The 27,999-nt window shown below is 42.6% G+C and overlaps 1 protein-coding gene across 1 annotated transcript in view; it reads left to right on the top strand.

Annotated features, from left to right (window-relative positions):
- baiap3 (BAI1 associated protein 3) overlaps positions 1–25,443 on the top strand; it is a 222,272-nt gene extending 196,829 nt beyond the window's left edge. Inside the window, exons 22-34 of the mRNA XM_059978679.1 lie at positions 246–366; positions 1,574–1,717; positions 3,078–3,155; positions 4,984–5,199; positions 6,064–6,132; positions 6,503–6,582; positions 7,333–7,441; positions 12,118–12,189; positions 15,943–16,026; positions 18,686–18,806; positions 20,197–20,320; positions 20,797–21,002; positions 24,696–25,443. Of these exons, the coding sequence (XP_059834662.1) occupies positions 246–366; positions 1,574–1,717; positions 3,078–3,155; positions 4,984–5,199; positions 6,064–6,132; positions 6,503–6,582; positions 7,333–7,441; positions 12,118–12,189; positions 15,943–16,026; positions 18,686–18,806; positions 20,197–20,320; positions 20,797–21,002; positions 24,696–24,796 (1,525 nt within the window). The 3' untranslated portion in view covers positions 24,797–25,443. The remainder of the gene's footprint in view (positions 1–245; positions 367–1,573; positions 1,718–3,077; positions 3,156–4,983; positions 5,200–6,063; positions 6,133–6,502; positions 6,583–7,332; positions 7,442–12,117; positions 12,190–15,942; positions 16,027–18,685; positions 18,807–20,196; positions 20,321–20,796; positions 21,003–24,695) is intronic.
- The last annotated feature ends 2,556 nt before the right edge of the window (positions 25,444–27,999 follow it).

The following is a 27,999-nucleotide window of genomic DNA, read 5'->3' as shown; positions in this document are numbered from 1 at the left end:
TACTGTTCAAAGAAACATTGAGCTGAAGCAGCATCTCCCTATGGGTGAAGAAGAGCAGCAATCCCATACTGGGTCCCACCCAACGGGAATGATCAAACACACAGATCCCACTCAGCAGAGAATCATGTCATGCTGATTCCAACGAGCAGGGGTTGGTCTATCATCAGATCCCGAAGACCTAGCAGGGAGAATTGTAATACTGCATCCTGTTCAGGCCTTAAATCTGTTTATCTCCACCTCTCCAGGGACTCAGATCTGGGACTCGGGAATTTCCATGATTGGTTCCAGATATCTATTAACAAGTGGCTACACATTGTTTATGAGAAGGCATGTGAACGAATCACGAAGGCGGTGATGGTGGATCAGGTAAATGACTTGAGAAGGTAAATGGAATCAGCAAACAGCTTTTCATGTTTTTGATGAGGTAGGCCTTTTGCTCTTCCCTTCCTCTTGCACTCAGCTGACAATTGTGCTAGCAGGTTCCACTCACTCACATCAGTGAACTGTAGTACAAAATGAGTGTGTAAAACAAGAGAAAATCTGCAAATGCTGGAAATCCGAGCAACACACATACACACAATGCTGGAGGAACTCAGCAGGCCGGTCAGCGTTTATGGGAAAAAAGTACAGTTGACATTTCGGGCTGAAACCCTTCGGCAGGACTGGAGAAAAAGTCTTAAAACGTACGGGGAGGGAAGAGAGAACCACCAGATGATGGGTGAAACTTGGAGGGGGAGGGATGAAGCAAAGAGCTAGGAAGTTGCTCCCTGAATTAGTGATACAAGTATTTAGGGTGGTAAAGAAGGTTTATGGTATACATTCCGTTAGCAGTCAGGACTTTGAGTAGCCATATAAAACTTTGCATTTGGAACATTGTTGCAGTTCTGGTTGTTGCAATACAGGAGAGATGTGGAAGTTTCCGAGAGAATGCAAGAGGGATTCTCCAGGATTTTGCCTGGATTAGAGAGGTCTGGCAATAAGGAAAGGTTTTCTCTGGAGCGCCAGATGCTGGTGTGCAAACTGATAGAACATGACCAACGTAGAAAGTCAGTCTTTTTCCCAGGCTGGAGGAGTCAAATACTAGAGGGCAGAGATTTAAGGTGAAAAAAAAGTTTAAAGAAGATTTGAGAGCAAGTTTTTTGTAACGGGTGCCTGGAAAGTACTGCCAGGAGAGGAGGTGAAAGCAGAAACAATAGTAATATTTAAAAGGAATTAGACAGGCATATGAGCAGGCAGGGAATGGAAGAATATTGATCAATGTACAGGCAGTTGGGATTATTTTTAAGTTGACTTCATGATTAGTAAAGCCATCATGGAAAGATGGGCTTCTTTCTGTGCTGTATGGTTACATTTTTTCTTTGAAGGAGCACAACAAAGGAGAATCAGAGGGAGGGTAGACTTCTTGACAAGGGAGGATGCGGATGGGAAATGGCAGGTGATTCAAAGTTTGGATGGAGCAAGCAATAGGGCTGTGTGTGTTGAATGAATGATTCTGTCTGCTGGTGAATTCTGTGCTGCCCTGTTCTTCTTTCTGCTGGTAATGACGGTGAACGTTTGTGGTTTTCTTTCTCAGCTTGATCCTGTCGACACACTGTCCAAGCACAGCAGCTCAGCAGTTGATGTGGTGACCTGCTTCAGTCAGATCAAGAGCTTCTGGCTACAGCTGGCCTGGCCTGACCCAATGGGAGCTTTTGTGTTTGTAACAAAGATCACTGATGTGAGTAACCGCGCTGATTCCTCCCAATACTGTGTAGAAAGACAGAGCAAACCAGGCACATTAGCCCGCTGGAATCTCGAGCACATTAGCCTGCTGGGATCTCGAACACATTAGCCTGCTGGGATCTTGAACACATTAGCCTGCTGGGATCTCAAACACATTAGCCTGCTGGGATCTCGAACACATTAGCCTGCTGGGATCTTGAACACATTAGCTTGCTGGGATCTCGAGGACGTTAGCCTGTTGGGATCTGGAACACATTATCCTGTTGGGATCTGGAACACATTAGCCTGATGGGATCTCGAACACATTAGCCTGTTGGGATCTTGAACACATTAGCCTGCTGGGATCTCGAACACATTAGCCTGTTGGGATCTGGAACACATTAGCCTGTTGGGATCTGGAACACATTAGCCTGCTGGGATCTTCTCCTCCTGTTTAACCAGTGATAAGATTCTCTGGCTGGAGTGAAGAAACTGGAATAAAGAGGCTGAGAAGTGAATAAAACTCACAAGAGAGACACCAAAGATGGTTGCTTAACTAACCTGAGCTGCTGATTACAGAGAGTAATCTGCATGGTTTCCAAGAGCTCCATTCAATCTTGTTCAGTCTAGTTAGTTGTCACTTCAGTTGACTCAGACTGGATCATGACCTACAAATATTTCATGGTCCCTTATGCCCACTTCTCTCAATCTTGACTTAAGCAGAAAGTAACAGTTCAGCAGCTATCCTTCACTGGTTTAAGTTGTTCTGTGTCACATGCTTCGCAAGGTTTCTGTGTGAAAGGCAAATACACATTCAAACTGCAGCCGCTCTAGCTTTCTGCTAGTTCAGATTATTCCAATGAGCTGCGTGAGTGTGGTACAATAGACTTGGAATCAGGGGATTAGTTTAGTATCCGGATTGGATACTCTGCAAGCAGCATTCCCAGCACCAGTCAAAAGCGAGACACTGAAAATCCAAAATAAACCCAGAAAATGCCGGGGATGACGAGCAAGTCGGGCAGCATCAGTGCGGAGAGGAACCATTTCAGATTGATGACATTTTGTCTAAAGTAGGGTGTGTTGTTTAAAAAAGTATGCTTTATTGTAGAGAGTTAGGAGGAACAGAGGGAATGCTGGTGATGGGGAGACTGACTGACGCCATTGTTTAAAGTGGCTTCGAGAGAGTGGTGGAAGGCTCATTATCTGCAGACCTCAATAGTTATCCACAGGAGATGTAGAACTGATGTTGCAGTTGCTGAAATCTGGAAATAAATACTGGATAAACAGCAGGATTGGCAGTAAGTAGGTACCAATGGTTGGTTCTCCTTATAGAACCTCTGATTCAAATAGACTAACACTTCAATGTCTTTTTCCAGGACATTTGCAATGCAGCTGTGATGTACTCAGAAATGATCAGACAAAAATCAGATGATCAGAAGAAAATTACACAACAGGTGAGCACTGACAAACCCTTGTCAATATGAAGGAATCCAATAAATCACATCTTATTCTTTATTTCAGATATCGTGTAGTATAGCCCTTGACTCCAGATAGAATTCCACCTCCTGTTTACTGTTAATACACAAAATCCCAATGAACCCAATTCCTCCCACTCAGTTCCACTATACAGAACTCCAACTGGTCAAAGCCCTTTCCATTTATATCCAGTGAATAGAATCCCTAACGGGCAAACCATTTCCCAATTGACTCCACTGTACAGAATACCAATTTGCCTAACGCCTATTTATCATTCCTGTCCTATAGCACACCGGACCTCTTCATCCCGAGTCGGTGGGAAGCTGATGCAGATAAATAGCTTATGCTGTTGGCTCTAGGCAGCTTTGGAGGCACAGAGGCAAGCTGAGTGCTTTAGCTCTATTGTATTCCTGGTTCTAAGGGTACAACACAAGCTTTTAGTGAAAATGGTGGGCCCCTTCGGTCAGCTTAATTAACTTGCTTGGCTTCTAATTGGCTGAGATGGGGTCAGACCATGTTGTGAGTCCAGGAAGATTCACGGGAGTGTGCGTGGACTGACAGAACTTGGTTTCAAAGCAAGTACTTCTGTTCCTCCAGAAAAACAGTCAAGTTATGTTACCATATCTTCCAACCTCTCCAGGTCTCCTTTTAGCTTCCAACTTTCTGAAGATCTGGAGAGATCCTCCAGTCACATTTAATGCTGCAAACCTGTTTATAAAATGAGGATTCCATTTATTTTAAATTATTAAAACACCTTCTGGAAATGGTCTGACTTGTCCGACTTCTCCTGCTTGTAATTAATCGAGAAATGGTGAGTGGAGAGCAGGTGCCAGGGTGTAAGAATGGTACACCCCCAACCCAAGCTCAATTCACCCATTACCCACAAAACCTCTCCGTACCCGGTGGTGCCTTGAACAGAAACACCCTCCCTCTTCTGCCTCTTAACCCTTAAATTAGAGTTTGCAGCAAAGATCAGTTTGGGATTAGGATGGAGTCTGTGAACTACAGCAGTTCCTATTACTAGGACCCTGACAATATGACAAACTACTTTTACGAGATACAGCACGGAACAGGCCCTTCCAGCCCAATGAGCCGCATTGCCTAGCCACCCACCTGTTAGCCTGATCAAAGGACAACTTACAATGACCAATGAACATATTAGCTTGTAGGTCTTTGGACTGCGGGAGGAGATTGGAGAACCCAGTGAAAACCCATGCTGTCACAGGGAGAAAGTTCACAAACTCCTCACAGAGGGCACTACATTACCATGGCAACCATCTCAGCATTCACTATAAGAGGCCACCATCTTGATATTAACCCTCCAGCTCCAGCATAGCACAGTGACCTCTCAGCTTCTGTGACCCAGGTTTGGTGTTGACCTCCTGACCTTGTCTGTGTGTGGACTTTGCATGTTCTACCTGTGACCATGTGGGGCTCCTCCCAGTTCCCCAGTTTCCACCCAGGTCCCAACGATGCAGGATGGCCCATTAATTGGCCACTGTAAATTGCTCCAAGTGTGCTAGTGAGGGAATGTGAAAACAATAAGATGGGATTAGTCTAAATGGGTGCTTGACAGTATGGACTCAATGGACTGAAGGCTCTTCTTCCTGCTGTATGGCAGGACAACCTATTACCTGTTTGATTTTACTGAGGGAATTCAGCTTCTGCAAGAAATGAACTGAATAACCAAGTGCTGACGCTCTGCCCGGTGTCTTGTATCCTGCCCTTATCCCGCCGATTCCCATCTCTGTATTGGTCTTGCCACTCCTCCTCCTTCTCATGGTTGTTTTCCTTCCGCTTCCTCAGCTGTGCATTGTCCTGAATAACATCGAGCACGTGCACAAGTACATTTGGAACCTGCCGAAGGAGTTGCAATGGCAGGAGGTGGCGATGTCGGTGGAGCAGCTCTGTGGGCTGGAAGGGAAGCAGCAGGTGCAGCGAGCCCTGGACACCCAGCTGCAGAGCATCAACGCGGGCATGCAGCGGCAGTCCAACTACATGATCAACCAGGTGGTGGAGAAGGTGAGCAGCGTGGCACAATTAGAACAAGGGGAAAGCCTGCACAGATAAGATTGGGACAGGAAGCATGCTGATCCCGTGGGGAATGACAACAGTGGTGGAATTTGGAGCAAACAGCAGGAGTCCTCACGGTCTGATGAAGCTTGATGTAGTTTAAACTACTGGAGCATAGCTCGATCTGCTGGGAATAGATTTGTCACAGTGGCGACTGCTTCAATCCAGCTGGGACCAGCCTGCTCAATGGGGATCAGTTTCTTCTGGTCCATTTGCACCCAGTACATCCAGTGGGCAGCATTTGGGTCTGGCCCAGTAAGAGTCAACTTTACATGATGAAGATTTAGCGGTTCAATGGGGCTTCATTCAATCCAGTTATAGGATCAATGGCAACATTTTGATCTATCAGAGATTGATTGATCTGGTGGAGCCTGTTTGATCCAATGGAGGTAATTTGTTCCAATAGAGCTGGTGTGGTCTGTCAGGATCAATCTGATACAGCAGGAATCTGTTTAATCTGCTGAGCACCAGATCCAATGTAGACCAGTTTCATGTAGTCAGGATAACCTCACTTGATCTCATCAAGTGGCATTTCTGTTTGTGGTTCACTGTGACTTAATGGAGATCAATTTGACCCTCTGGAGATTGGGCTAATTTGGCCAAGATTGTTTTGATCCAGTTGTGAATCAGCTGGGGTTCACCTTGTTCTGTGGGACTGGGATTTGATATGTTCGGAGTTCAGAGGTGAGCCTCTACCCACCGAATCGAAGCATCAAACTGGTCTGCACCCTCAAGTAAAGAGGATATCCTGGTGGGAACATGCAAGTTTCTCATTCGCCAGTCTAACACTATTTTCTGTGGATTGTTTTGCAGATGGTCCTTGACTTGCGAAAGTACATTCAACATATTAGCTTGTCTCCAGATTCCATCCAGCCTGATGATGTACGTGACTTGGTGAGACTGTCATGGTAGATTACCTAGGAACCACTCTTCAGCAGGGGCAGGCTCCATCTCTTGTCCTCACACATCTGGGCACCGAATGAAGTGGATCAGTTCACCCATCATGGGTCTCAGCCTCATTACACAAGAAACTGATCCACAGTTTATGCTGAGAGCTCAGAGGAGGAGGGGGCTGGGAATAATGGATGGATGAGATGGGGATTGAGAGATTGGGCGAGGAAGGTAATATTTGGAAAATGAGTCAAGTTTTCGGTGGTGTTTGATCGCGTATGTGTCTCTGAAAATATCGCGTCAAGGTAGATTAGGCCTGACTGCAATGCGCTTACCCACACCTGTATCTGTCTTGTTGAAGGCGGTGTCTCCACTGATGAAATTGCTGGATGACAATCTAATAATCCTCAGTGAATGGCTTGTGCAGGAGAACCTCTGCAAGTAAGTAAGTTCAACAAGATCCAAATCGATAACAGAAAACAATATTATTTCTGTAGAGACTTTCATACCCTCAACCCCTTCCAAGGTATTTACACTGAGTATTAATAACCTGGAAGTTGTTGCACTGAAATACACCAAGTATTTCTGAAGTGTAGTCATTGTTGTAATGTCAGATAGACAGGTCATGTGGATTAGGAGTTATTGGTTTAAAGTCAACCTGATGTGTTTGAGACTTATACTGGAGCAATTGAACAATTCACTTGTTTAAATTCTATTATCTTCTGGAACATGGATTCCAACCCAATACAGACTGACAACCAGATCAGCCTTACTTCATATCAGCTCTGAGAGAATGCTGTACATGACGACACACTGTCTGATGGGACAGTGAAGTAAAATCTCTATGCTCTACCCAATTTGGAGAGAACGGCTTGGTATAAAGCAAGCTTCACTCTATGTTAGACAAAAACACAATATGCCGGAAAATGAAGTTAACGTTTCTGGGCAGAAACGCTTTGTCCAAAGTCCCAACATATGCAATTTTTTTTCAAAATTTATGAGGTTTACTCTATATTTAGTCCATACTTTGAATGAAATTGTTGAAGAATATTTTAATATTAAGGGCACCTTGAAAAGAATCTGTCCCAATGACTCAAGAGGTAAAGATCCACTGTTTGACCCTTTCAACCAAACCAAACTCAATGCTTCTTCCTGGCATCCCTGCCAATGGATTTTTCTGTCTTTCTCCAGGATATTGACTACTCTGTGGAAATTGCTGTTGGATTTGATTGCTGAAGCATTGGCTACAAATACTGGGGTGTCTGCTGAATTCTACGAGCGATTTCACTTTACTCTGGAGGTTAGAACACAGAACGGGGTCCAGTCACCAACACTTGCACCAGCCCATTCCCAATTTGTGCTAAGATTTCTATGTGGCAAATGACTGCATCTGTATCCATTGCATCCTGGCACTGACCACCAGTGGACACTTAGTACTCCACCAAAAGAAACAACTCATTTTCACATTACATGTTGTTCCACTGTGTGTCCAGCTTATCTCTATCTTCAGTCTCTAAACATCAGTTTAGTGTACAGATTAATAACTTGGGTTCCTTAAATGGTTGCTTCACTAGTTAAGAATCATTCTTATGGGCAATTTTTACGCTTGCCGCATTATAAACAGGTTTCTATGAAGCACACAAAGCGAAGCAGATGTGTGGCTGAGGAAAGGTTTTAACTTGGATATGGTTCTTTGTTCGTAATTATTTGGCTGATGCCCTTTTAGTTAAAAGTGAGTAATTTGTCCAGTAACAGTGAACACAAATTAGAAATAAAGTGGTAGCTTGGAGTCACAGCATCAGAGAGATGCAGCAAAGGAACAGGCCCTTCAGCCCATCAGGTCTGTGTTAACCGTTGACCACCATTTACATTAATCCTGTTTTAATTCCATTTTTATTCTCCCTACATGTAAGGGAAATAGCCCGATTGGGGATTAAAATCTGACTGCTGGGTTGAAAGTCCAACACTGAGGACTGTGAGAGAACCCAACTGCAGAAACCACGATGTAGCTGATGTGCAGGTTCAAAAGCAAGCTTTACTTTCTTGTAGCCAAGATGGGCAAAAACAGGCCACCGGTCCAACTCAAAAACGCAGCAATCCAAGATCTGGATGCACAAGTAGGATCCAGAAAGGCAGGAGGTAAGCAGGCATTTAAAAAACATGCACGCGTGCATGCTCTTGCTTCTCACAAGATCACACTATAAGACTAAGCAAGTAAGATACAGGAAGTAGGGTTTAGACAGACAAATGATAATTGGGAACATGTGCAGCCAATGATCAATAAGAATAGAGTCCAATCAGACCCTTAGGGAACCCCTTTTACCCAAAGGGAAAAAACCCTTAGGGAACTCTGTCTGCCCCCTGCTGGTCAACTCTGGAATAGACACGAATCCTAACAGTACCTTCTCATCAGCTCCCTCTAGGTACTTCCACTCATCTGCACACTGGGGCAATTTTTAAGAGGCCAGTTAATCTACCAGCCAGCACTTTTATGGGATGTGGAAGGAAATCAGAGAACACTAAGGAAACTCACATGATCACAGGGAGAACATGCAAACTCCACACACCCGAGGTCAGGGTTGAACTTGGCTTTCCCGTGCTGTGACTCTACACTGAGGTTATATTACCTGTAAAGTTTGGGGTAACGAGTCCCAGTGAATGTCTATCAGAGTTAACAGGATTAAAACTCAGCCTACATTCCTGTGAGATGAAAAGTTTATGCCTGAAGTCCATGATTTTTTTTCTTGGTCTGAAGATGTCTTTGTTCTCGTCTGCTCTAGGCTGCTTCTACTGTCTTATATTGGATTTCCTGCTGGAATAGGGTGACCAGATAGCAAGTGTGCAAAGTAAGGACCCATTCTTTCAGTAAGGGTGTGTTTGATGCTAGGGGTAGTAGCATGTGTAGTAATACAAAATAGCGCATGCACGTAGACTGAGCTCCATAGCCATAACTAAGCTGAGGAACAAGTCCTTTGAACACATGCTGTTGAAGAAGCAGGTGAGGGAGGCTTCAGTGGCTTTACATGTCATTTGCCCAAAACAATTTCAACGTCAGTGAATAATAATGTTTAGTGAATAAGACACTGCTTTGCAAATGGCTGCAAAGTTCATTATGGGTTCAAGTTCATTTCTTCAGGTCATTTTGTGTAGAAATGAGATTTACCCACAGTTACCTCATGGCCTTCTCAAGTAACACTTTGTCTTCAACGGTCTGCTTGCACCACTTCATAATTCTATAAACATTTTCTCCAGGGGAATTCACTCCTAATAAAAACGGAAAATGTTGGAAAGACTCTGCAATTCAAGCAGCATCCATGCAGAAAGTAGCAGGTCTACAACCTTTCATTAGCACTGGGATAAGTGTGAATGAGCTAAATTGAAATTTACAAAGGAAGGGGAAGGAGTCTGAGAGAGGGTGACATAAGAAGTGAAGATGCTAGCGGAGAGGCGAGCAAAGTGTACTAAATGACAAAAGGTGAGTCTAGGGTGAATTAGGAAGAAGCGAATGAAGCCTGAAATGCCAGTGAAAAAGAGAAAAGTGAAGCTGAATGCTGTTCGTGAGGTTGTGAACTTCAGTGGTGAGTCTGGAAGATGACAGACTGCTCAAGTGTACGTTTATTAGGACAGTGTGAGATATCAAAGACACAGCTCAGATTAGAGAATGGAGATTTGAGGTGACAAGCAACTGGACTCTCAGGATAACTTTGCACACCAAACAAAGTTGTTCTCAGTCTGTGATTGGTTTTCTCAGTCCTGAGGAGAGCACAATCTGTTGTAAGATACTTGCGTGGAAGAAGGAGATCTGAATCGCCACTTTTCCTGGAAGGACTGTTTGGATTACAGGAATGGATGAGTTAAAAAGGCAGCTGTTGAAACTCCTGCAGGTTTTATGATAGGGAAAGTTGGTAAAGCAGATCTCAGTACTTCTGAACAGGGAGTAGGGGAGACATATCTGGTGGTGGGATCACCTTGGAGGTTTAATAAATTATGGAGGATGAACTGTTGAATGTGGAGGCTGGTGGAGTGAAAAACATGGATGTGCTTCTAGTCAACTCTTGGCACTCATCACAGATGTGCCATGGCTGGCCCCTGTACCTGTACCCTTTCATTAATAACGGGGACGATGCTCAGTTTGATTTAATACTTAATGGCTGATTTGAGTACTTTATTCAGAATATGCATAGGTAGACCATAGGTGGATTTCCTAGCTGCAATGGTTAGTTGTCTCTTATCAATCTACGTGTCCTCAAGTGATCACGCTTCAGAGCAGTTACTAAAGGAAAGGGAAAGGGGGCTTGGGTACAGAAGGTATGATAGCAGAAACGGGGTGTGGGGATGAACAAGGAGCGATGTCAGAGGCAAGCACACAGGTCCTCCTTTCTGTACTTTCCTCCCTCCCTAACTCACACCCACCCATGTCTCCAATGCTCATCGCCCCCCTGGCGCAGGAGGAGCAGCCAAAGACTATGCTTGCTTGGAGAAAAGGACAAGAAGGTGCCTTTGGCCAGTGCTCACTGTGATGATGGCTATTGATGCATTGGCAGAAGCACCAATCTGCTGCTGAAACTCCAGCCAGCTATTGCATACACACCTCCTGTTATATTTCACACATATGCTATTATACTGCAAACTACTTACAATTTTCACTAAACTCTTGTCATTCTAAATGACCAGATGTCATGTGTAAACTCTCAGCATGGCAACAGTTTCTTGATTGAACAAAGCTTGTAATACATGGATGATGCCAAATAATCAGGATGCCTAGTCATCCTGTGATAAAGTGTGCTTGTTATTAGCAGTAAACTAATTCTGAGTTGAGTTTGTCAGGTCCTTTGATGCTCAGGATGTAAGTTCCATACCAAGAATTCTGACCAGATTGTACAACAGGTGACCAATTCAACCTGACATCTCTTTCCTGTTTCTTCTTTCCTCCCAAATTCACACCTGTCAGTTAATGTATGTCTGTTCATCTTTGTCTTTGAAAGTACTGTATGTTACTATGTTGGCTTTTGTTGACTGTTTGTCCATTTCAAAATACCTATTAAACCTTATCTCCCAGCTGCTAATGTGTCTCCAACATGTAGAACAAATATGCCAGCACTGCCTGTATTGCCTCTTTTCCCATTTTCCCCATTGTGACATCTCCAACTTTGTGGTTCCAGATTTAATGCAACCTGCATTTTGACACTAAGCACGTGAACTGTCATTTGACACAGTCCTACACCAGATTTCACACCCTCCAATTCCACAGTTGATGACCATAAAACAATTACAGATTATTACATTAAATGAATAATCCCCCTGTTGTTTTGTAGGATTGTGTTTAGAAAGTGATAAATGTGGTTTTGTAATAAGAAAACTTTCCTCATAATAGTGCCCATACCTGTGTTAGACCCACCTGAATTGTCTGACAGTGTGACACCTCTACTATCTGCACTAAAATGTCAGCTTAAACCAGAAGTTCTTAAATGTTTCTGTTCAACAATGACTTCTCAAGACCCATTTTACATTTTATTACATTGAGAAAAGCGTTGACAACTATTTCTGACTGTCCTTCAAAATTAATTACCATGAACTGCACTAATGTGAGCCACCTACCAGACAGCTCCTGACTACTGGCCACCCTCCCTCAGCCCAATGTATATTCTTCCTTACCACTAGTCACCTTCCAACTCCAACACCAAACCCCACCCCCCCACCCTATCCCTCTAGGTTATCCTGCAGAAAAACATGTGGGAGCTCCAGTCCCTGTCTAATGCCAGCTGGTCACAGTGGCCCAGTATACTGGGAGCAGTGGTGCTTCCAGTCAGAAACTACCCCATGCCCACTTATAAAACTTGCAACAAGCTGCAACCATGGCTTAGTCCATGGGTTCAACGTGGTTTGGCCTTTTCTGCAGCCATAGCTCACAAACTGCTGCCTAGAGGGTCTAATGTGGTAGTGCGACACTCTGCATTAATTCTTTTTTCTCCTTAGGCACTTGTGGTGTTTCTTCATGCTGAGGAACAAGGATTGCCAGTTCAGGCCTTACGGAATGAGAGTTACAAGGTAAATGCTGCTGTCTTCACAAAGATGCAAATGAAGTAGTAGCACTGGCAAAATGAAATGATGGCCTTCGCCCTTGCTGAGATATTTATTTACCAAGTGAAAATAGAGGGGATACATAAAAATCGTTTTAATAGGGGCCTTAGGATATATTCTCCTAGCCACTGGTCTGCTGTGTCTGCTTTCTTTTGTCCATCCCTCCCTCTCTGCAGTCTTTCTTGCGATCTATTCTTCTCTCTCTCCACTCTTTATCTCTTCAACCTTTTCATCACACTCTTCTTTCCTTTATCTCCATATCTCACACTGTCTCCATATCTCACACTGTTCCTCTCCATATCTCACATTGTTCTTTCCATATCTCACACTGTTCCTCTCCATATCTCACACTGTTTCTCTCCATATCTCACACTGTCTCCACATCTCACACTGTTCTCTCCACATCTCACACTGTCTCCACATCTCCATATCTCACATTGTCTCCATATCTCACACTGTTCTCTCCATATCTCACATTGTCTCCATATCTCACACTGTTCTTCTCCATATCTCACATTGTCTCCATATCTCACACTGTTCCTCTCCATATCTCACACTGTCTCCATATCTCAAACAGTTTCTCTCCATATCTCACACTGTCTCCATATCTCAACTGTCTCCACATCTCACACTCTCTCCATATCTCACACTGTCTCCACATCTCACACTGTTCCTCTCCATATCTCACGTTGTCTCCATATCTCACACTGTCTCCACATCTCACACTGTCTCCACATCTCACACTGTCTCCACATCTCACACTGTCTCCACATCTCACACTGTCTCCGTATCTCACACTGTTCTCTCCATATCTCACATTGTCTCCATATCTCACACTGTTCCTCTCCATATCTCACACTGTCTCCATATTTCAAACTGTTTCTCTCCATATCTCACACTGTTCTCTCCATATCTCACACTGTTCCTCTCCACATCTCACACTGTTCCTCTCCACATCTCACACTGTTCCTCTCCACATCTCACACTGTTCTCTCCATATCTCACACTGTCTCCACATCTCACACTCTCCATATCTCACGTTGTCTCCATATCTCACACTGTCTCCACATCTCACACTGTCTCCGTATCTCAAACTGTTTCTCTCCATATCTCACACTGTCTCCATATCTCAAACAGTTTCTCTCCATATCTCACACTGTCTCCATATCTCAACTGTCTCCACATCTCACACTGTCTCCACACCTCCATATCTCACATTGTCTCCATATCTCACACTGTTCTCTCCATATCTCACATTGTCTCCATATCTCACACTGTTCTTCTCCATATCTCACATTGTCTCCATATCTCACACTGTTCCTCTCCACATCTCACACTGTTCCTCTCCACATCTCACACTGTTCCTCTCCACATCTCACACTGTTCTCTCCATATCTCACACTGTCTCCACATCTCACACTCTCCATATCTCACGTTGTCTCCATATCTCACACTGTCTCCACATCTCACACTGTCTCCGTATCTCAAACTGTTTCTCTCCATATCTCACACTGTCTCCATATCTCACACTGTATCCACATCTCACACTGTCTCCATATCTCACACTGTTCCTCTCCATATCTCACGTTGTCTCCATATCTCACACTGTCTCCACATCTCACACTGTTCCTCTCCATATCTCACGTTGTCTCCATATCTCACACTGTCTCCACATCTCACACTGTCTCCACATCTCACACTGTCTCCGTATCTCAAACTGTTTCTCTCCATATCTCACACTGTCTCCACATCTCACACTGTCTCCGTATCTCAAACTGTTCCTCTCCATATCTCACGTTGTCTCCATATCTCACACTGTCACCACATCTCACACTGTCTCCACATCTCACACTGTCTCCATATCTCAAACTGTTTCTCTCCATATCTCACACAGTCTCCATATCTCACACTGTCTCCACATCTCACACTGTCTCCATATCTCACACTGTTCTCTCCATATCTCACACTGTTTCTCTCCACATCTCACACTCTCCATATCTCACACTGTCTCCACATCTCACACTGTTCCTCTCCATATCTCACGTTGTCTCCATATCTCACACTGTCTCCACATCTCACACTGTCTCCGTATCTCACACTGTTTCTCTCCATATCTCACACTGTCTCCACATCTCACACTGTCTCCGCATCTCAAACTGTTCCTCTCCATATCTCACGTTGTCTCCATATCTCACACTGTCTCCACATCTCACACTGTCTCCGTATCTCAAACTGTTTCTCTCCATATCTCACACTGTCTCCACATCTCACACTGTCTCCACATCTCACACTCTCCATATCGCACACTGTCTCCATATCTCAAACTGTTTCTCTCCATATCTCACACTGTCTCCATATCTCACACTGTCTCCACATCTCACACTGTCTCCATATCTCACACTGTCTCCATATCTCACACTGTCTCCACATCTCACACTGTCTCCATATCTCACACTGTCTCCATATCTCAAACTGTCTCTCTCCATATCTCACACTGTCTCCACATCTCAAACTGTTTCTCTCCATATCGCACACTGTCTCCATATCTCAAACTGTTTCTCTCCATATCTCACACTGTCTCCATATCTCACACTGTCTCCATATCTCACACTGTCTCCACATCTCACACTGTCTCCATATCTCACACTGTCTCCATATCTCAAACTGTTTCTCTCCATATCTCACACTGTCTCCACATCTCACACTGTTTCTCTCCATATCTCACACTGTTTCTCTCCATATCTCACACTGTTCTCTCCACATCTCACACTGTCTCCATATCTCAAACTGTTCCTCTCCATATCTCACGTTGTCTCCATATCTCACACTGTCTCCACATCTCACACTGTCTCCACATCTCACACTGTCTCCACATCTCACACTGTCTCCATATCTCAAACTGTTTCTCTCCATATCTCACACTGTTTCTCTCCATATCTCAAACTGTTTCTCTCCATATCTCACACTGTCTCCACATCTCACACTGTTTCTCTCCATATCTCACACTGTCTCCGTAGCTCACACTGTTTCTCTCCATATCTCAAACTGTTTCTCTCCATATCTCACACTGCTTCTCTTCCTGTCCCTACTCATTCCACCTTCTCCCCAATTCTGTTTATTTATTGGCAATACAAGGCAGAGTCGGACTTCTGGCCCTTCGAGTCACGCTGCCCCAGCAACCCCCGACAGCCCTGATTTAACCTGAACCTAATCACGAGACGAGTTACAATGTCCAGTTAACCTACCCGGTACGTCTTGGGACTGTGTGAGGAAACCAGAGCACTCAAGGAAAACCCACGTATTCCACTAGAAGGACGTACAGAGACTCCTTACCACTGACACCAGAATTGAACTCCAAACTACGACACCCCAACCTGTAATAGCACCGTGCGACCCAGAAATAGCAATTTCTATTATTTTCATTTCTCTCTCACACTGTATTCTGCATTCTCTATTTCTAACACTCTTTTAGGATGAATATCAAAATAAATGTTCCTGCCTTTTCCTATCAAGCTAAATCCTCAGCTGTTTTATCTCTATCGAACAAATATTCAACAATATTTTGACAGTGCTTTAAGCTTCCCTCTTTACTTCCACATATACTGATTGTATTACCACCATGGATCAATTACTGAATATATTGTTGCATAGTTCCATGATTTTAATCTATCTTTCAATATATTTTCTTCACTTCTGTATCTTTTAACATTGGATCTCCAGGCATTGAAGGAAGAATTGCATCTAAACAAATGCTCAACACAACAGCTAATCGAGAAGGCCTACCAGGCAAAAATACAGCAGCAGGTTAGTGCATCAGCTGTTGAAGTTCCATTTACACTGGCTCCACAAAGCAAACAAAAATTCAAATGCTGCAGAGTCTCAGCAGACCTGTGAGCTTCCATCACAATCACAAACGGTTGGAAGCCAAATAAGTTTCAAGTTAAAGAGGAGGAAAGGAAGAGGAGAACGAGGGAGATGTGCGTGATAAGCGGGAGACAAAGAAGGTTGATTAATACAATCCCCAGAGTGGTGGTGCAGGATGAAAGAGGCTGGTTCACTGCAGCTGTTCCATCTGGAGGAGACAGAGGTAGAGGAAGGTGAATGGAAGGCAAAGCATACATTAAAATAAAACTGATGCAAAAGGCTCTAGTTACTGGAAATCCAAAATAAAAGAAAATGCAAGAAACACTCAGCAAATCAACCAGTTAGTTGATGGCCTTTAATCAGAACAGGCTATTTCTGACTCTGACTGAAAAGGTGAGATGTAAGAGATCACTGAATTTGATGTTGAGTTCTGAAACTTGTAATGTGCCTAATCAGAAGATCTGATACTGATCCTTGAGCTGAAGCTGGGCCTCACTAGAACAGTGCAGGAGCTCGGAGCCAAAGAAGTCACAGTGGAATGGGAGAGCGAATTACAGCTCAGGATCACCCCTGTGCATGTAACAGATGTTTTTTTTTTACAAATCAGTCTCCCAATATGTTTTGGATTCCCCAATGTAGTGGAGACCTCATTATGAGAACTGAATAGAATACATTGCATTTCCATTGAAACCCTGCTTCTCATGCACCCCTTCCTCGACTCTGAAACTTAAAACATACACATGATCTAATTTTCCTGGTGCTGATGGAAGGTGATTAATTAGAATTGTTACCTTGTTTGCTTCTCCATGGAATATACTTACACTCAGTGGCCACTTTATTAGGAACACCTGTACACCTGCTCGTTAATGCAAATATCTAATCAGCCAATCATGTGGCAGCAACTCAATGCATAAAAGCATGCAGACCTGGTCAAGAAGTTCAGTTCAAACATCAGAATGGGGTGGGGGGAAATGTGAATTAAAAGTAACTTTGAACATGGAATGTCTGTTGGTGCCAGATGGGCTAGTTTGAGAATCTCAGATTGCCTAGGATTTTTATGCACAATAGTCTGTAATGTTTACAGAGAATGGTGTGAGAAACAAAGAGCATCCAGTGAGCAGCAGGTCTGTGGGTGAAAACACCTCGTTAAGGTAAGAGGTTAGAGGAGAATGGTCAGACCGGTTCAAGCTGACAGGAAGGTGACAGTAACATATAACCATGGTGTGCAGAAGAGCATCTCTGAATGAATAGCTTGTCCAACCTTGAAGAGGATGGACTACAGCAAAGGAAGACCATGCCATGTTTCACCCCTGAACCTAATAAAGCGGCCAGCGAGTGCGGATGAATATTTTGTTAAGATGGGTATAGGCATGGGGTGCCAAAGAGCCTATTTCTGGTCTATATGATTCCAAGGCGCTGCGCGATATTTCCAACACTTTCTATATCTGGTGACAGCACAACTAAGGCTCCCTTTCTGCAGCACAGGTTCATCACAAGATAGAAACATGACCCACCTCCTAAACTCTTCCAAATTGCAGCTTCAAGTTCACCATTTGGAGGGTTGCTCGGTTGTTTGGGGGATTTATTTTGATGGTTGGTGTGTTTATTTGACTGAACTACTAATATTTTCTGACCTCAAAGCCAATGTTCTGGAGATCCAGGCAAGCAGAGGATTTTACATTTGTTTTAAAAAAATCTGGATTTAAGAACTTAAATACTAAAATTTTTTAGTAATGTTCACCATAGGGCCCTTGGATTGTCAAGAAAAACCTTGTTCGGTAAAATCCTTCTAGGAAGGACGTTTGTTCTCTTTACGCTGCCTGAACTATATTTGACCCCAGGATTGCATAAATAGGGTTAACCCTCAGGTGCTCCCTGGAATAGATTCAGAGACCAGGCAAATGCATCCCCTATTATCATGATAGCATGAGGATGGAATGAAACAAATCCCACCACAACAACCTGGCTGCACTTGAATTTGAATGTGGCAAAGATGGTCTTAGCCCAGCAGTTCTTGCAAAGTTCTCCATGAGCATTTTGGGACTGGTGTCTAGATTGCGAGAGCTATCGTACGGCCAGTCAAACAGCAGCCTGACCTGGCTATCCTCACAGAATTATATCTTATAGATGTGATGCCAGATTCTTCTGTTGTGATCCCTGGAAATATTTTGCCCAGCAGCGGGACAGACCCACCAGCGCTGGTGACATAGTAATATATAACGTAGATAGCAGTGTCCCTTGGAGTTTTGTACATCGACGCCAAACCCCATGAAATCTTCATAGCATCAAGCAAGAGCAGATTTGATGTAATGCTGTATCCAGACATGGAAGGAGAGAGGAATAAATGGGAATAATTAATAATAATAATATTATGAAGTACTTTATTGATCCCAAGTGGGAAATTATCTCTTTACAGCAGCAACACTTAAAAACACACTTAGCAGTGTGCAGACTTAACTAATAATAAGGTACAGAATCATAATACACAGAATATCACTTTACCAAAGTGCAATAATGTGTGAAATAATAATAATAATCCTTTTGCATAGGAAGGAATAACTCCACTATAAATGTATGCTAATTTAGTGTCCCTCCGTAGAAATCACAGGAGACAACGCCGTATGGAATGCTTTGCATCAAATGCTACTATGAAGCTGCTGAGCACAAGCTGTACATTGAGATCCTACACGCTACAAACCTGATAGCCTTGGATACGAACGGTGAGAGGGGCCACAACTGCGAGATGTTTTGTATCAATTACACATGATCAACATCTGTGGAAAGAACAGAGGGACAAATTGTGTAATCTCCTTCGAGAGTGTGAAAGATGCATGGGGTTGTTAAAACAATTGTAAAAAAGTAGGGGAGCATGAAAGAAATGGACAGAAAAGCTGGGAAGGCATCAAGACACGTGGCATTGCCTAACGTTCCACTCCTGCTTCTCTTCTGCTTTGGCTGACATTCTTAATGAGAGTGGCGTTTGATTATAAGTTTGTTTATAAACAGTGATAGAACTCAGGAGTCCAAGGCAGAAGGGGAAATGATTAATGTATTGTAACTTTGGTTTTAAAATCGGTGTAACCAACCACCCCCACACGCGCATTATGTGATTAATCTAAAGATAGCATTGATTAACTAAACTAAGGTTTGGCAGTTGTCAGGACTCAGGTTAGATTGGAAAGGAGATAGGTGTATGCAGCTTGTGGGATTAGTTGGTATTGATATTGCGGTGCAGGAAGAGAGGGAGGCACTGAAATCTGACTAAGTTTGACACAGGATTCAGGGGATCCTGAAGACATAGAGATTAATTATGGATTCAAGCAAGATGATATGGAGACAGTGAGACTAATTGGACATTTAGATGGAGGGGTTAAACTCAGAATCTGGTTTAATATCACCCACATATGTCGTGAAATTTGTTAACTTTATGGCAGCAGTACAATGAAATACATAATAAATAAATACAAAGAAAAAAACCTGAATTACAGTAAGTATATATGTCTATTAAATAGTTAAGTTAAAATAAGTAGTGCAAAAAAAAGAAATTAAAAAAATAGCGAGGTAATATTCACGGGTTCAATGTCCATTTAGAAATTGGATGGCAGAGGGGAAGAAGATGTTCCTGAATCACTGTGTGCCTTCAGGCTCTGTACCTCCTTCCTGATGGTAACAGTAAGAAGGGGGCATGGCCCGGGTGGTGGGTGGACGCCACCTTCCTTGAAGACGTCTTGGTTACTGCGGGGGCTAATGCCCACAATAGAGCTAACTGATTTTACAAGTTTCCGCTACTTAGTTCAATTTTGTGCAGAAACCGGGAGTCTAATGGTACTGTAACTTTGGTTGGGGATTGTTTGGCGGAAATGAGTCGAAGCTAGGGTAATTTATTTAGGATTGAAAGACAGCTTCGGAAGAAAATATTGTCGTGTACAATCTGGTGGTTGTTTCAAATCTTACAACAGTGAATTGTAGGTCTCATCTGTTCATATAGGCTATTGTCTTTAAATGTTGCGGTTTGCAGAAATACAATATTTTAATTTTTGGCTGGATTGGGATGAGGTGAAGAAATGAGAATTTGACGATTTACTGTTCTCTTGGTCTCCATGTTTATAGGTCTTAGTGATCCTTTTGTCATCATCGAACTCGCTCCTCAGCACATCTTCCCAGGAGTAAAGAGCCAGCGAACACAAATCAAGAATAAAACACTGCACCCTATTTTCGACGAACTGTTTAACTTGTCAGTATTTCCCTCCAGTTATCTAAATTCTTTCTACTATCATGCACTGGGCAGATTTAGCACAGGTTAGAAACAGAACTAAGCTTCCTATCAATGACCCTCTCAAGGTAGGAACTGGGCAGGCTGCACGCAGGGTCAGCTCCCTCTACCCTATCCCACTCGTGAGTAAAGTATGGGTTAGCTACAGCGTAAAGTGCCTCTGCCTTATCAGATACTCAAGGGACAGGTATACCATAGGTTAAAGTTTCTTCAACATAATTTCATCAAACTGTCTGAAACAAGAAAGAACAGAGTACTCTTGAGAATGGCTTGTTAAATTCCAGCAACCTTGTATTAATGTTTGCATATTATTAAAATTCCTAACAGGCTTCCACAATTTACCAGACATAGGCATCTAGCTCCCTTGCCCATCTTGGACTCAGAAGGAAGGATTCTTCTTTTCCAATATTTATTTACTGTGCTTTGACTTCTTTCAGCACGGTGACGGAAGAGATGTTCAGCAACAACATTGCTTGTATTCACTTCACAGTCATGGACCATGACTGGCTGTCAACCAATGACTTTGCAGGAGAAGCTGTGATGCTGCTACAGGAGGTTCACGGGTTCCAAAAACCTGCCATCACTGGCGGAATAAAAAAAGTCTCCCCGGTGTTTCTAAAACTGACTCACCCTGATCCTAGTGGTAAGAATCAAACGTTTAAAATCTGCTCATAAAAAGTTAAAAATAATTGTGGCAACTCCAAGACGAAGTTTTATTTTACAATGCTCGTTCAGATTCAGCATCAGCAATTATTTGGCATCTGACTCCCTTTTACACTCCGAGACCCTGGATTTTATTTGCATTCCCATGCACCCTGTAACAGACCAAAACCCGGGTTCCTGTACGCTCATTAAACTCACCAGGTCCTCATCTCCCAGACTCCCTTAAAACTAGCTAGGTTCTTTTCTCACACTCCCTCAAAACTCACCAGGTTTCCTTTCTCACATTCTCTTTAAATCCAGCAGGCTCAGTGGAAAAATTTATTATACTACTGCGTGATATCAAGGCAGCACCACTAAGGTCCCCACGTACCAAGTAAAGCAGTTGCCTGTTCAAGCACATTGGTGGCCCTATAATAATCCACTCGAATCATGGCAGTATTGCAACATAACATCACCAAGCCACAAGTGCAACTACGACACAACAGGCTCATAATCCTAAATGCTGATTTAAAGATTGATAACAAGCACAGGACACAGGAAGGCCAAATTCTTTGTAGCAATGCCTATGGTTTGTTGTTTCCTTAGGGGTAATCTTGCATATATTAAAAATATATTTCACTGGGGCAGAGCAGCATGGGGGAGAATATTACAAAATGTAAGACTGCTGATGTTAGAATCTAGAGCTTAAATTTATCTGCTGGAGGATCTCAATGAGCCGAGTAGCATCTGTAGGGGGAAGGAATACAGTGGTCATGTTTTGAGTCACAAAGGGCCAGTTGCCCGAGTAATTTGCATATCCATATTTATACCAACTACTCAAAGCTTAATTAGATCAATTACTCTACAAGATGTTAAGTTAGTAAAAAAGACAATATTCATTGAAGGACAGACAGCAGGGGAGTTAGTGCACAGCCTCGTCGTCGCATTCCTCACTTGCCACAAGTGGAGTCTTGTGCAGTTCACTTTAGGGTGACCCAACTGGAAATGGTTACATCTAAATATCAGTGTGCAGACAATAAATGCTGGTTTAATGTCAGAACACTTTGATCCAAGAGGCGGGCATATTTCCTTTTAAGTGCCCGTTCAGAATTATTACTGCTCAGACTCATTAGGGTATGATTGCAAGCTCCCCAATGACGGCCGACATCAGAGGATTGTTTAAAGAGGTGGTTACAAAGAGAATGGTTTGATTTTCTAGAATTCCCTAGATTTTATAATGATGCTTGTGGATTGCATAGTAGCAAAAATAACCATCATAATGAGAGAGTAGACAGGTGGCCAGTTAATTTGGCATTAGAAGTAAGGAAGATACTAGCAACTAACTAGAAACATAACTGATCTAATAAAAACACAACATGATTAATGACATTCAACCCAGATTTGAGAAAAGGACTAGGCCAGACTGGTGGTTGTTGAGGTATTTCCATAAAAAATCAATAATATGAAAAAATGTGAGGTTATTACACAAATCCAGGGCTTGCAGAGCAGAAGTGATGTACAAACATGGATTAGTTGTGCAATAAGAGCCACAGTTATTTACGATCTATATTAATATCTTATAGGAAGGGACTGAGCATATTATTAAAATTTTAAAAAGGTACAAAGTAGGCGAGAAAGAAGCTGTAATGAGAACATCAACAACCTGAAAGTGAATACAGAATTTTTAAAAAACAGAAGATTCATGAAAGAGGCAGTGGGGATCTATAAAGCTATCTACTTTGCCACAGATATTAAAGGGAATATCAAAATGGTGAGGTTCTAAAAATGTCGTTATAAGATGGGATGTTTTTCCTTGTAAGTAAATCAAATAAAGCTAACATACTGGTATAGTAAATAATTAAAATGCTAAATGGAGATTAGAATTATTTTGCCATTAAACAGGGATTTGGCAAACTAACACCTTGGATTCTCCGCTGAATTTTAATCTCTTTGTTTAAGGAATTGATACTGTAAAATCTGGTGTATGTCCCTAAGCTGACGGCAGGGGGGTTGCAACGGGAGCTTGTAACTTGAGACTCGCAGCCCTGATTGCCTTTCCATTCCGGCAGTCACACCTCTCCGTCTGCAGTTCTTTCTCATGATGCTGCAATACTCACATCCCATGGCTGCATCTCTCACAACACAACCCCGATCCCTCCACTCCTGTTGGGCTTCAATTCCCAAACTATGGCATTTACCCCTTGCTGCCCAATGGGAGTCATCTCCACACTGTGATGCAGACCCCTCCATTCCCCCTTCCAACTCATCTGACCCAAGAAGGTTGCTTTCCTAAAACTGTCCCAAAGTTTGGGGTGAATAAGATTGCAACTTGTACTTTGGATTTCAGGTGCTTTGGGTGGGTGCTTGGAGGATATTTCCTTTGGCTAAAGAGTCTAAAACAATGAATTTGGTCATTAATGACCAAGAAGGGTAGAGATTTTATTTCTCAGGGATTTGTATTTCTCTACCCGAGCATTATGACTGTTTAGTCGAGTACACTGAAGACTTTATAGGGTTTTGAATACTCGGGAAGAAAACCTCAGGAAACTTGTAGAGTAGGAATGGAAGTAGATTTCAATCATGATCCTATCAAACAGTAAAGCAGGCTTCATGGAGGCAAATAGCTCAATCTTGCTTCTTCCACTAATGTTCTTATAGGAGTGATGCAGGAGAAAATCCAAGAACATTCTCAATCTTCAAAGTAGCATCCAACGATTCACTTCATCTGAAATCCTTTTACCCTCAAGTTATTTTTGAGGGATCAGTTGGAATGCGATATATGATCCTATCAGCAAAATGTAGAACTGATTTGTATCAGGATTGAGTCTGTTTAATCTTTGTGAAGTTCCAGAATTCTCCTTGCTATGTTGATTCATGCTACCAGTAAAAGCTCTCAGGTAGGTGCTTTTCATTCTCAAGTATGGACATTAAATATCAACAAATGTTTTCTTTAGAAACAGACACAAAATGCTGGAGGAACTCAGCAGACTAGGCAGCCTCTATGGAAAAAAGTACCCTTCCGGAGGGTCTAGGCCCGAAACGTTGTACTTTTTTCCATAGAGGCTGCCTGGCCTGCTGAGTTCCTCCAGCATTTGTGTGTGTTCCTTGGATTTCCAGCATCTGCAGATTTTCTCATTTGTTTTCTTTAGAAAAGTATGTTTGTAGGGTCAGCATGCTGCTGACAAGAACAGAACATATTGCCCATCATTAAGTACCCTTAATCCTAGCAGTGACAGCACTTTCCTAATGCTGTTGGACTGGAGTACCATTATACTTAGACCATTGGCAATGAAGGGGAGGTGATATATTTTCAACTCTGGATGGTGAGATATGGAGGGAAACTTGCGGGGGTGGGGGTAATGTTCCAGTGTGCTTGTTGTCCTTTCTAAGTCACAGATTCTGGAGGTGGGGCATTTTATAGATCAGTACACCAGGTATGGATGATGATGATTGAGCATGTTAAATGAGCAATCAACGTGTGATTGCTGTGGTTTGCACCTGAGGACAATGCAGCCCCTGATAGTATCTGTTTTGCAGGTGTCTGTAGCAAGAACAAGAATTACAAAGAAGTGCCCCCCCCCCACCTGCTGCTGAATCCTTTGGGCAGTTAGATTGGGACATTCCTGGTCAAATGGTTCAGCACCACTTTCCTGTAATGCATTCACTCTCTATAGAAAACTATTTTTTTTAACAGTGATGAGACCAATCGTGAAGATAATGGAAGGACGCACTGGTGATAAAGAAGCACAGGACTTTGTCAAGATGATGAAGGAGCTGGAGGTGTCTCCAGAATAAATAAAGCAAACTTTAAATGTGTAAAAGATTTGGACTTACAGAAATGCATCAACTGTTGGAGTCATGGTTTGTAAATATGACATTGAAGACATTCAAAAACTCCTCAACATTGAGACTCCATTGACCTAATGCCACAGGGGGAGGGTAAGGGGCAATTTGATCCAGTACCTTTGGAGGCAATATTTGTCATGTGCTGCAAGGACAGAAGAGGCAGTGATGTTGACCTAGTGTCATCGGTGTGTTGGGGCTGAGGAAGTGATGATCCATTGACACAGGCACGATCAAGTGCAGTAGGGATAATGTTAATCCAATGCTGTGGGTGTGATCCAGTGATATGATCCAAGAAGAAAAGGCAATTCAGTGCAGCAGCAATAAAACTGATCCTGTGCCTGGGGAGGTGGGACATGGGGTAAGAAAAGAAGTGCAGTGTTTTTCCAGTGCTTATAGCATCTCACTGTCATCACTGTGGAAATAATGTAGTAGCTCCTAGTCTCTTGCAATTTTGAATACAATCTGATGCTTCTTACTGCTGTGTAGGCAGTCACTAAGGTGATGTAGTGCCCATTTATTACCATAGAAAGACAATCAATGTGAATGTGTTACTTTTTGTAATGAATTTCAGTGACTTCTGTCTGAAAAATGTTGAAAAATGGTGTTAATTTTGTCCAAAATTCTGTCAGATTTTTGTAATTGTAATTTTGAAAATGTTTAAAAGTATTCAAATGAAACATCCTCCTGTTTTATTGTGGTAATGAAGTTTAAGCCAAGATCCTACTTCTGCATTCCAGTCATTGAAGGTCCAGCCACCTACATAACATTCAGCATTTAATCAACATCATCTTATTTAATCGTTGAATCAGTGTGGGTTAACATGGGATTATTGCAGACAAGTCTGATGTATTGCACTGTGGGAGGACAAACCAGGGTAAGACTTGCACAGTGAGTGGTAGGACACTGAGGATTGTGGTAGAACGAAGGGATTTGAGAACACAGATCAATAACTCCTTGAAAGAGGCATCACAGGTAGACAGGATTGTAAAGAGAGCTTTTAGAATATTGGCTTTCATAAATCATAGTATTGATTATAGGAGTTGGGATGTTATGTTGAAGTTACGTAAGATGTTGGTAAGGCCTAATTCGGAGTATTGTGTGCTGTTCTGGTCATGTACCTACCAGAAAGATATCAGTAAGGTTGAAAGAGGCAGAGAAAATTTACAAGGTTGCTGCCGGGACTTGCTGACGTCAGTGGTGGGTAAATTAATGGAAAGTATTCTTAGAGATGGTATATATAATTATCTGGATAGACAGGGTCTGATTAGGAACAGTCAACATGGATTTGTGCGTGGAAGGTCATGTTTGACAAATCATTGAATTTTTTGAAGAGGTTACGAGGAAACGACAAGGGTAAAGCAGTGGATGTTGTCTATGTGAACTTCAGTAAGGCCTTTGACAAGGTTCCACATGGAAGGTTAGTTAGGAAGGTTCAATCATTAGGTATTAATATTGAAGTAGTAAAATGGATTCAACAATGGCTGGATGGGAGATGCCAGAGAGTAGTGGCGGATAACTGTTTATCAGGTTGGAGGCCAGTGACTAGTGGTGTGCCTTAGGGATCTGTACCAGGTCCAATGTTGTTTGTCATATACATTAATGATCTGGATAATGGGGTGGTAAATTGGATAATTAAGTATGCAGATGATACTAAGGTAGGTGGCGTTGTGGATAATGAAGTAGGTTTTCAAAGTTTGCAGAGAGATTTAGGCCAGTTAGAAGAGTGGGCTGAACGATGGCAGATGGAGTTTAATGCTGATAAGTATGAGGTGCTACATTTTGGTAGGAATAATCCAAATAGGACATATATGGTAAATGGTAGGGCATTGAAGAATGCAGTAGAACACTGTGATCTAGGAATAATGGTGCATAGTTCCCTGAAGATAGGGTGGTGAAGAAAGCTTTTGGTATGTTGGTCTTTATAAATCAGAGCATTGAGTATAGGAGTTGGGATGTAATGTTAAAATTGTACAAGGCATTGGTAAGGCCAAATTTGGAGTGTTGTGTACAGTTCTGGTCACTGAATTATAGGAAAGATGTCAACAAAATAGAGAGAGTACAGAGAAGATTTACTAGAATATTACCTGGGTTTCAGCACCTATGTTACAGGGAAAGATTGAACAAGTTAGGTCTTTATTCTTTGGAGCATAGAAGGTTGAGGGGGGACTTGATAGAGGTATTTAAAATTATGAGGGGGATAGATAGAGTTGACGTGGATAGGCTTTTTCCTTTGAGAGTAGGGGAGATTCAAACAAGAGGACATGAGTTGAGATTTAGGGGGAAAAAGTTTAAGGGTAACATGAGGGGGAATTTCTTTACTCAGAGAGTGGTAGCTGTGTGGAACGAGCTTCCAGTAGAAGTGGTAGAGGCAGGTTCGGTATTGTCATTTAAAGCAAAATTGGATAGGTATATGGACAAGAAAGGAATGGAGGGTTATGGGCTGAGTGCGGGCCGGTGGGACTAGGTGAGAGTAAGTGTTCAGCATGGACTAGAAGGGCCGAGATAGCCTGTTTCCATGCTGTAATTGGTATATGGTTATATGACTTACGGACTTGAGTTGTAGGGAAAGGTTGAATAGGTTAGGACTTTATCCCCTAGAGCGTAAGAGAATGAGGGGAAATTTGATATACACAATTATGAGGGTTATAGATAATGTAAAAGCAGGCAGGCTTTTCCCACGGAAGTTGGGTGAGACTAGGGCTAGAGGTCATGGGTTACGGTGAAAGGTGACATGTTTAAGGGGAGCTTCTTCACTTGGAGGGTCATGAGAGTGCCAGTGGTGGTTGCAGGTTTGACTTCAACACATAAGAGAAACTTGGATAGGTATATGGGGCTATGGTGTAGATGGGCTGAAGGGTCTGTTTCATTCTGTAGCATCCTATGATTGTATAACTAGTACCCATATTTACCTGAGTCACTGTCATTGATGACATTGTCGACAATTCATCTCACACGAAATGTCATCAAGCCATGAGCTAAGGAAACAAGGTTGCATCTCACTTCAAGTTTACAGTCAACAGAAATGGTGACGCAGGTTCCACAAGACTGCATGTCACCTGTTAGTTGTCACAGTTAGAAATGGGAAAGACATGAAATATGAAAACAAGGAAAAACAACTTAATAAAACCAAAGGGAGCAAAGAATTCATGCTG

This window comes from Hypanus sabinus, chromosome 9 (assembly GCF_030144855.1).
Source record: "Hypanus sabinus isolate sHypSab1 chromosome 9, sHypSab1.hap1, whole genome shotgun sequence".
In the NCBI taxonomy this organism is placed as follows: domain Eukaryota; kingdom Metazoa; phylum Chordata; class Chondrichthyes; order Myliobatiformes; family Dasyatidae; genus Hypanus; species Hypanus sabinus.
Note: the sequence above shows the minus strand (reverse complement) of the source record. Positions and strands in the feature narration are given on the sequence as shown.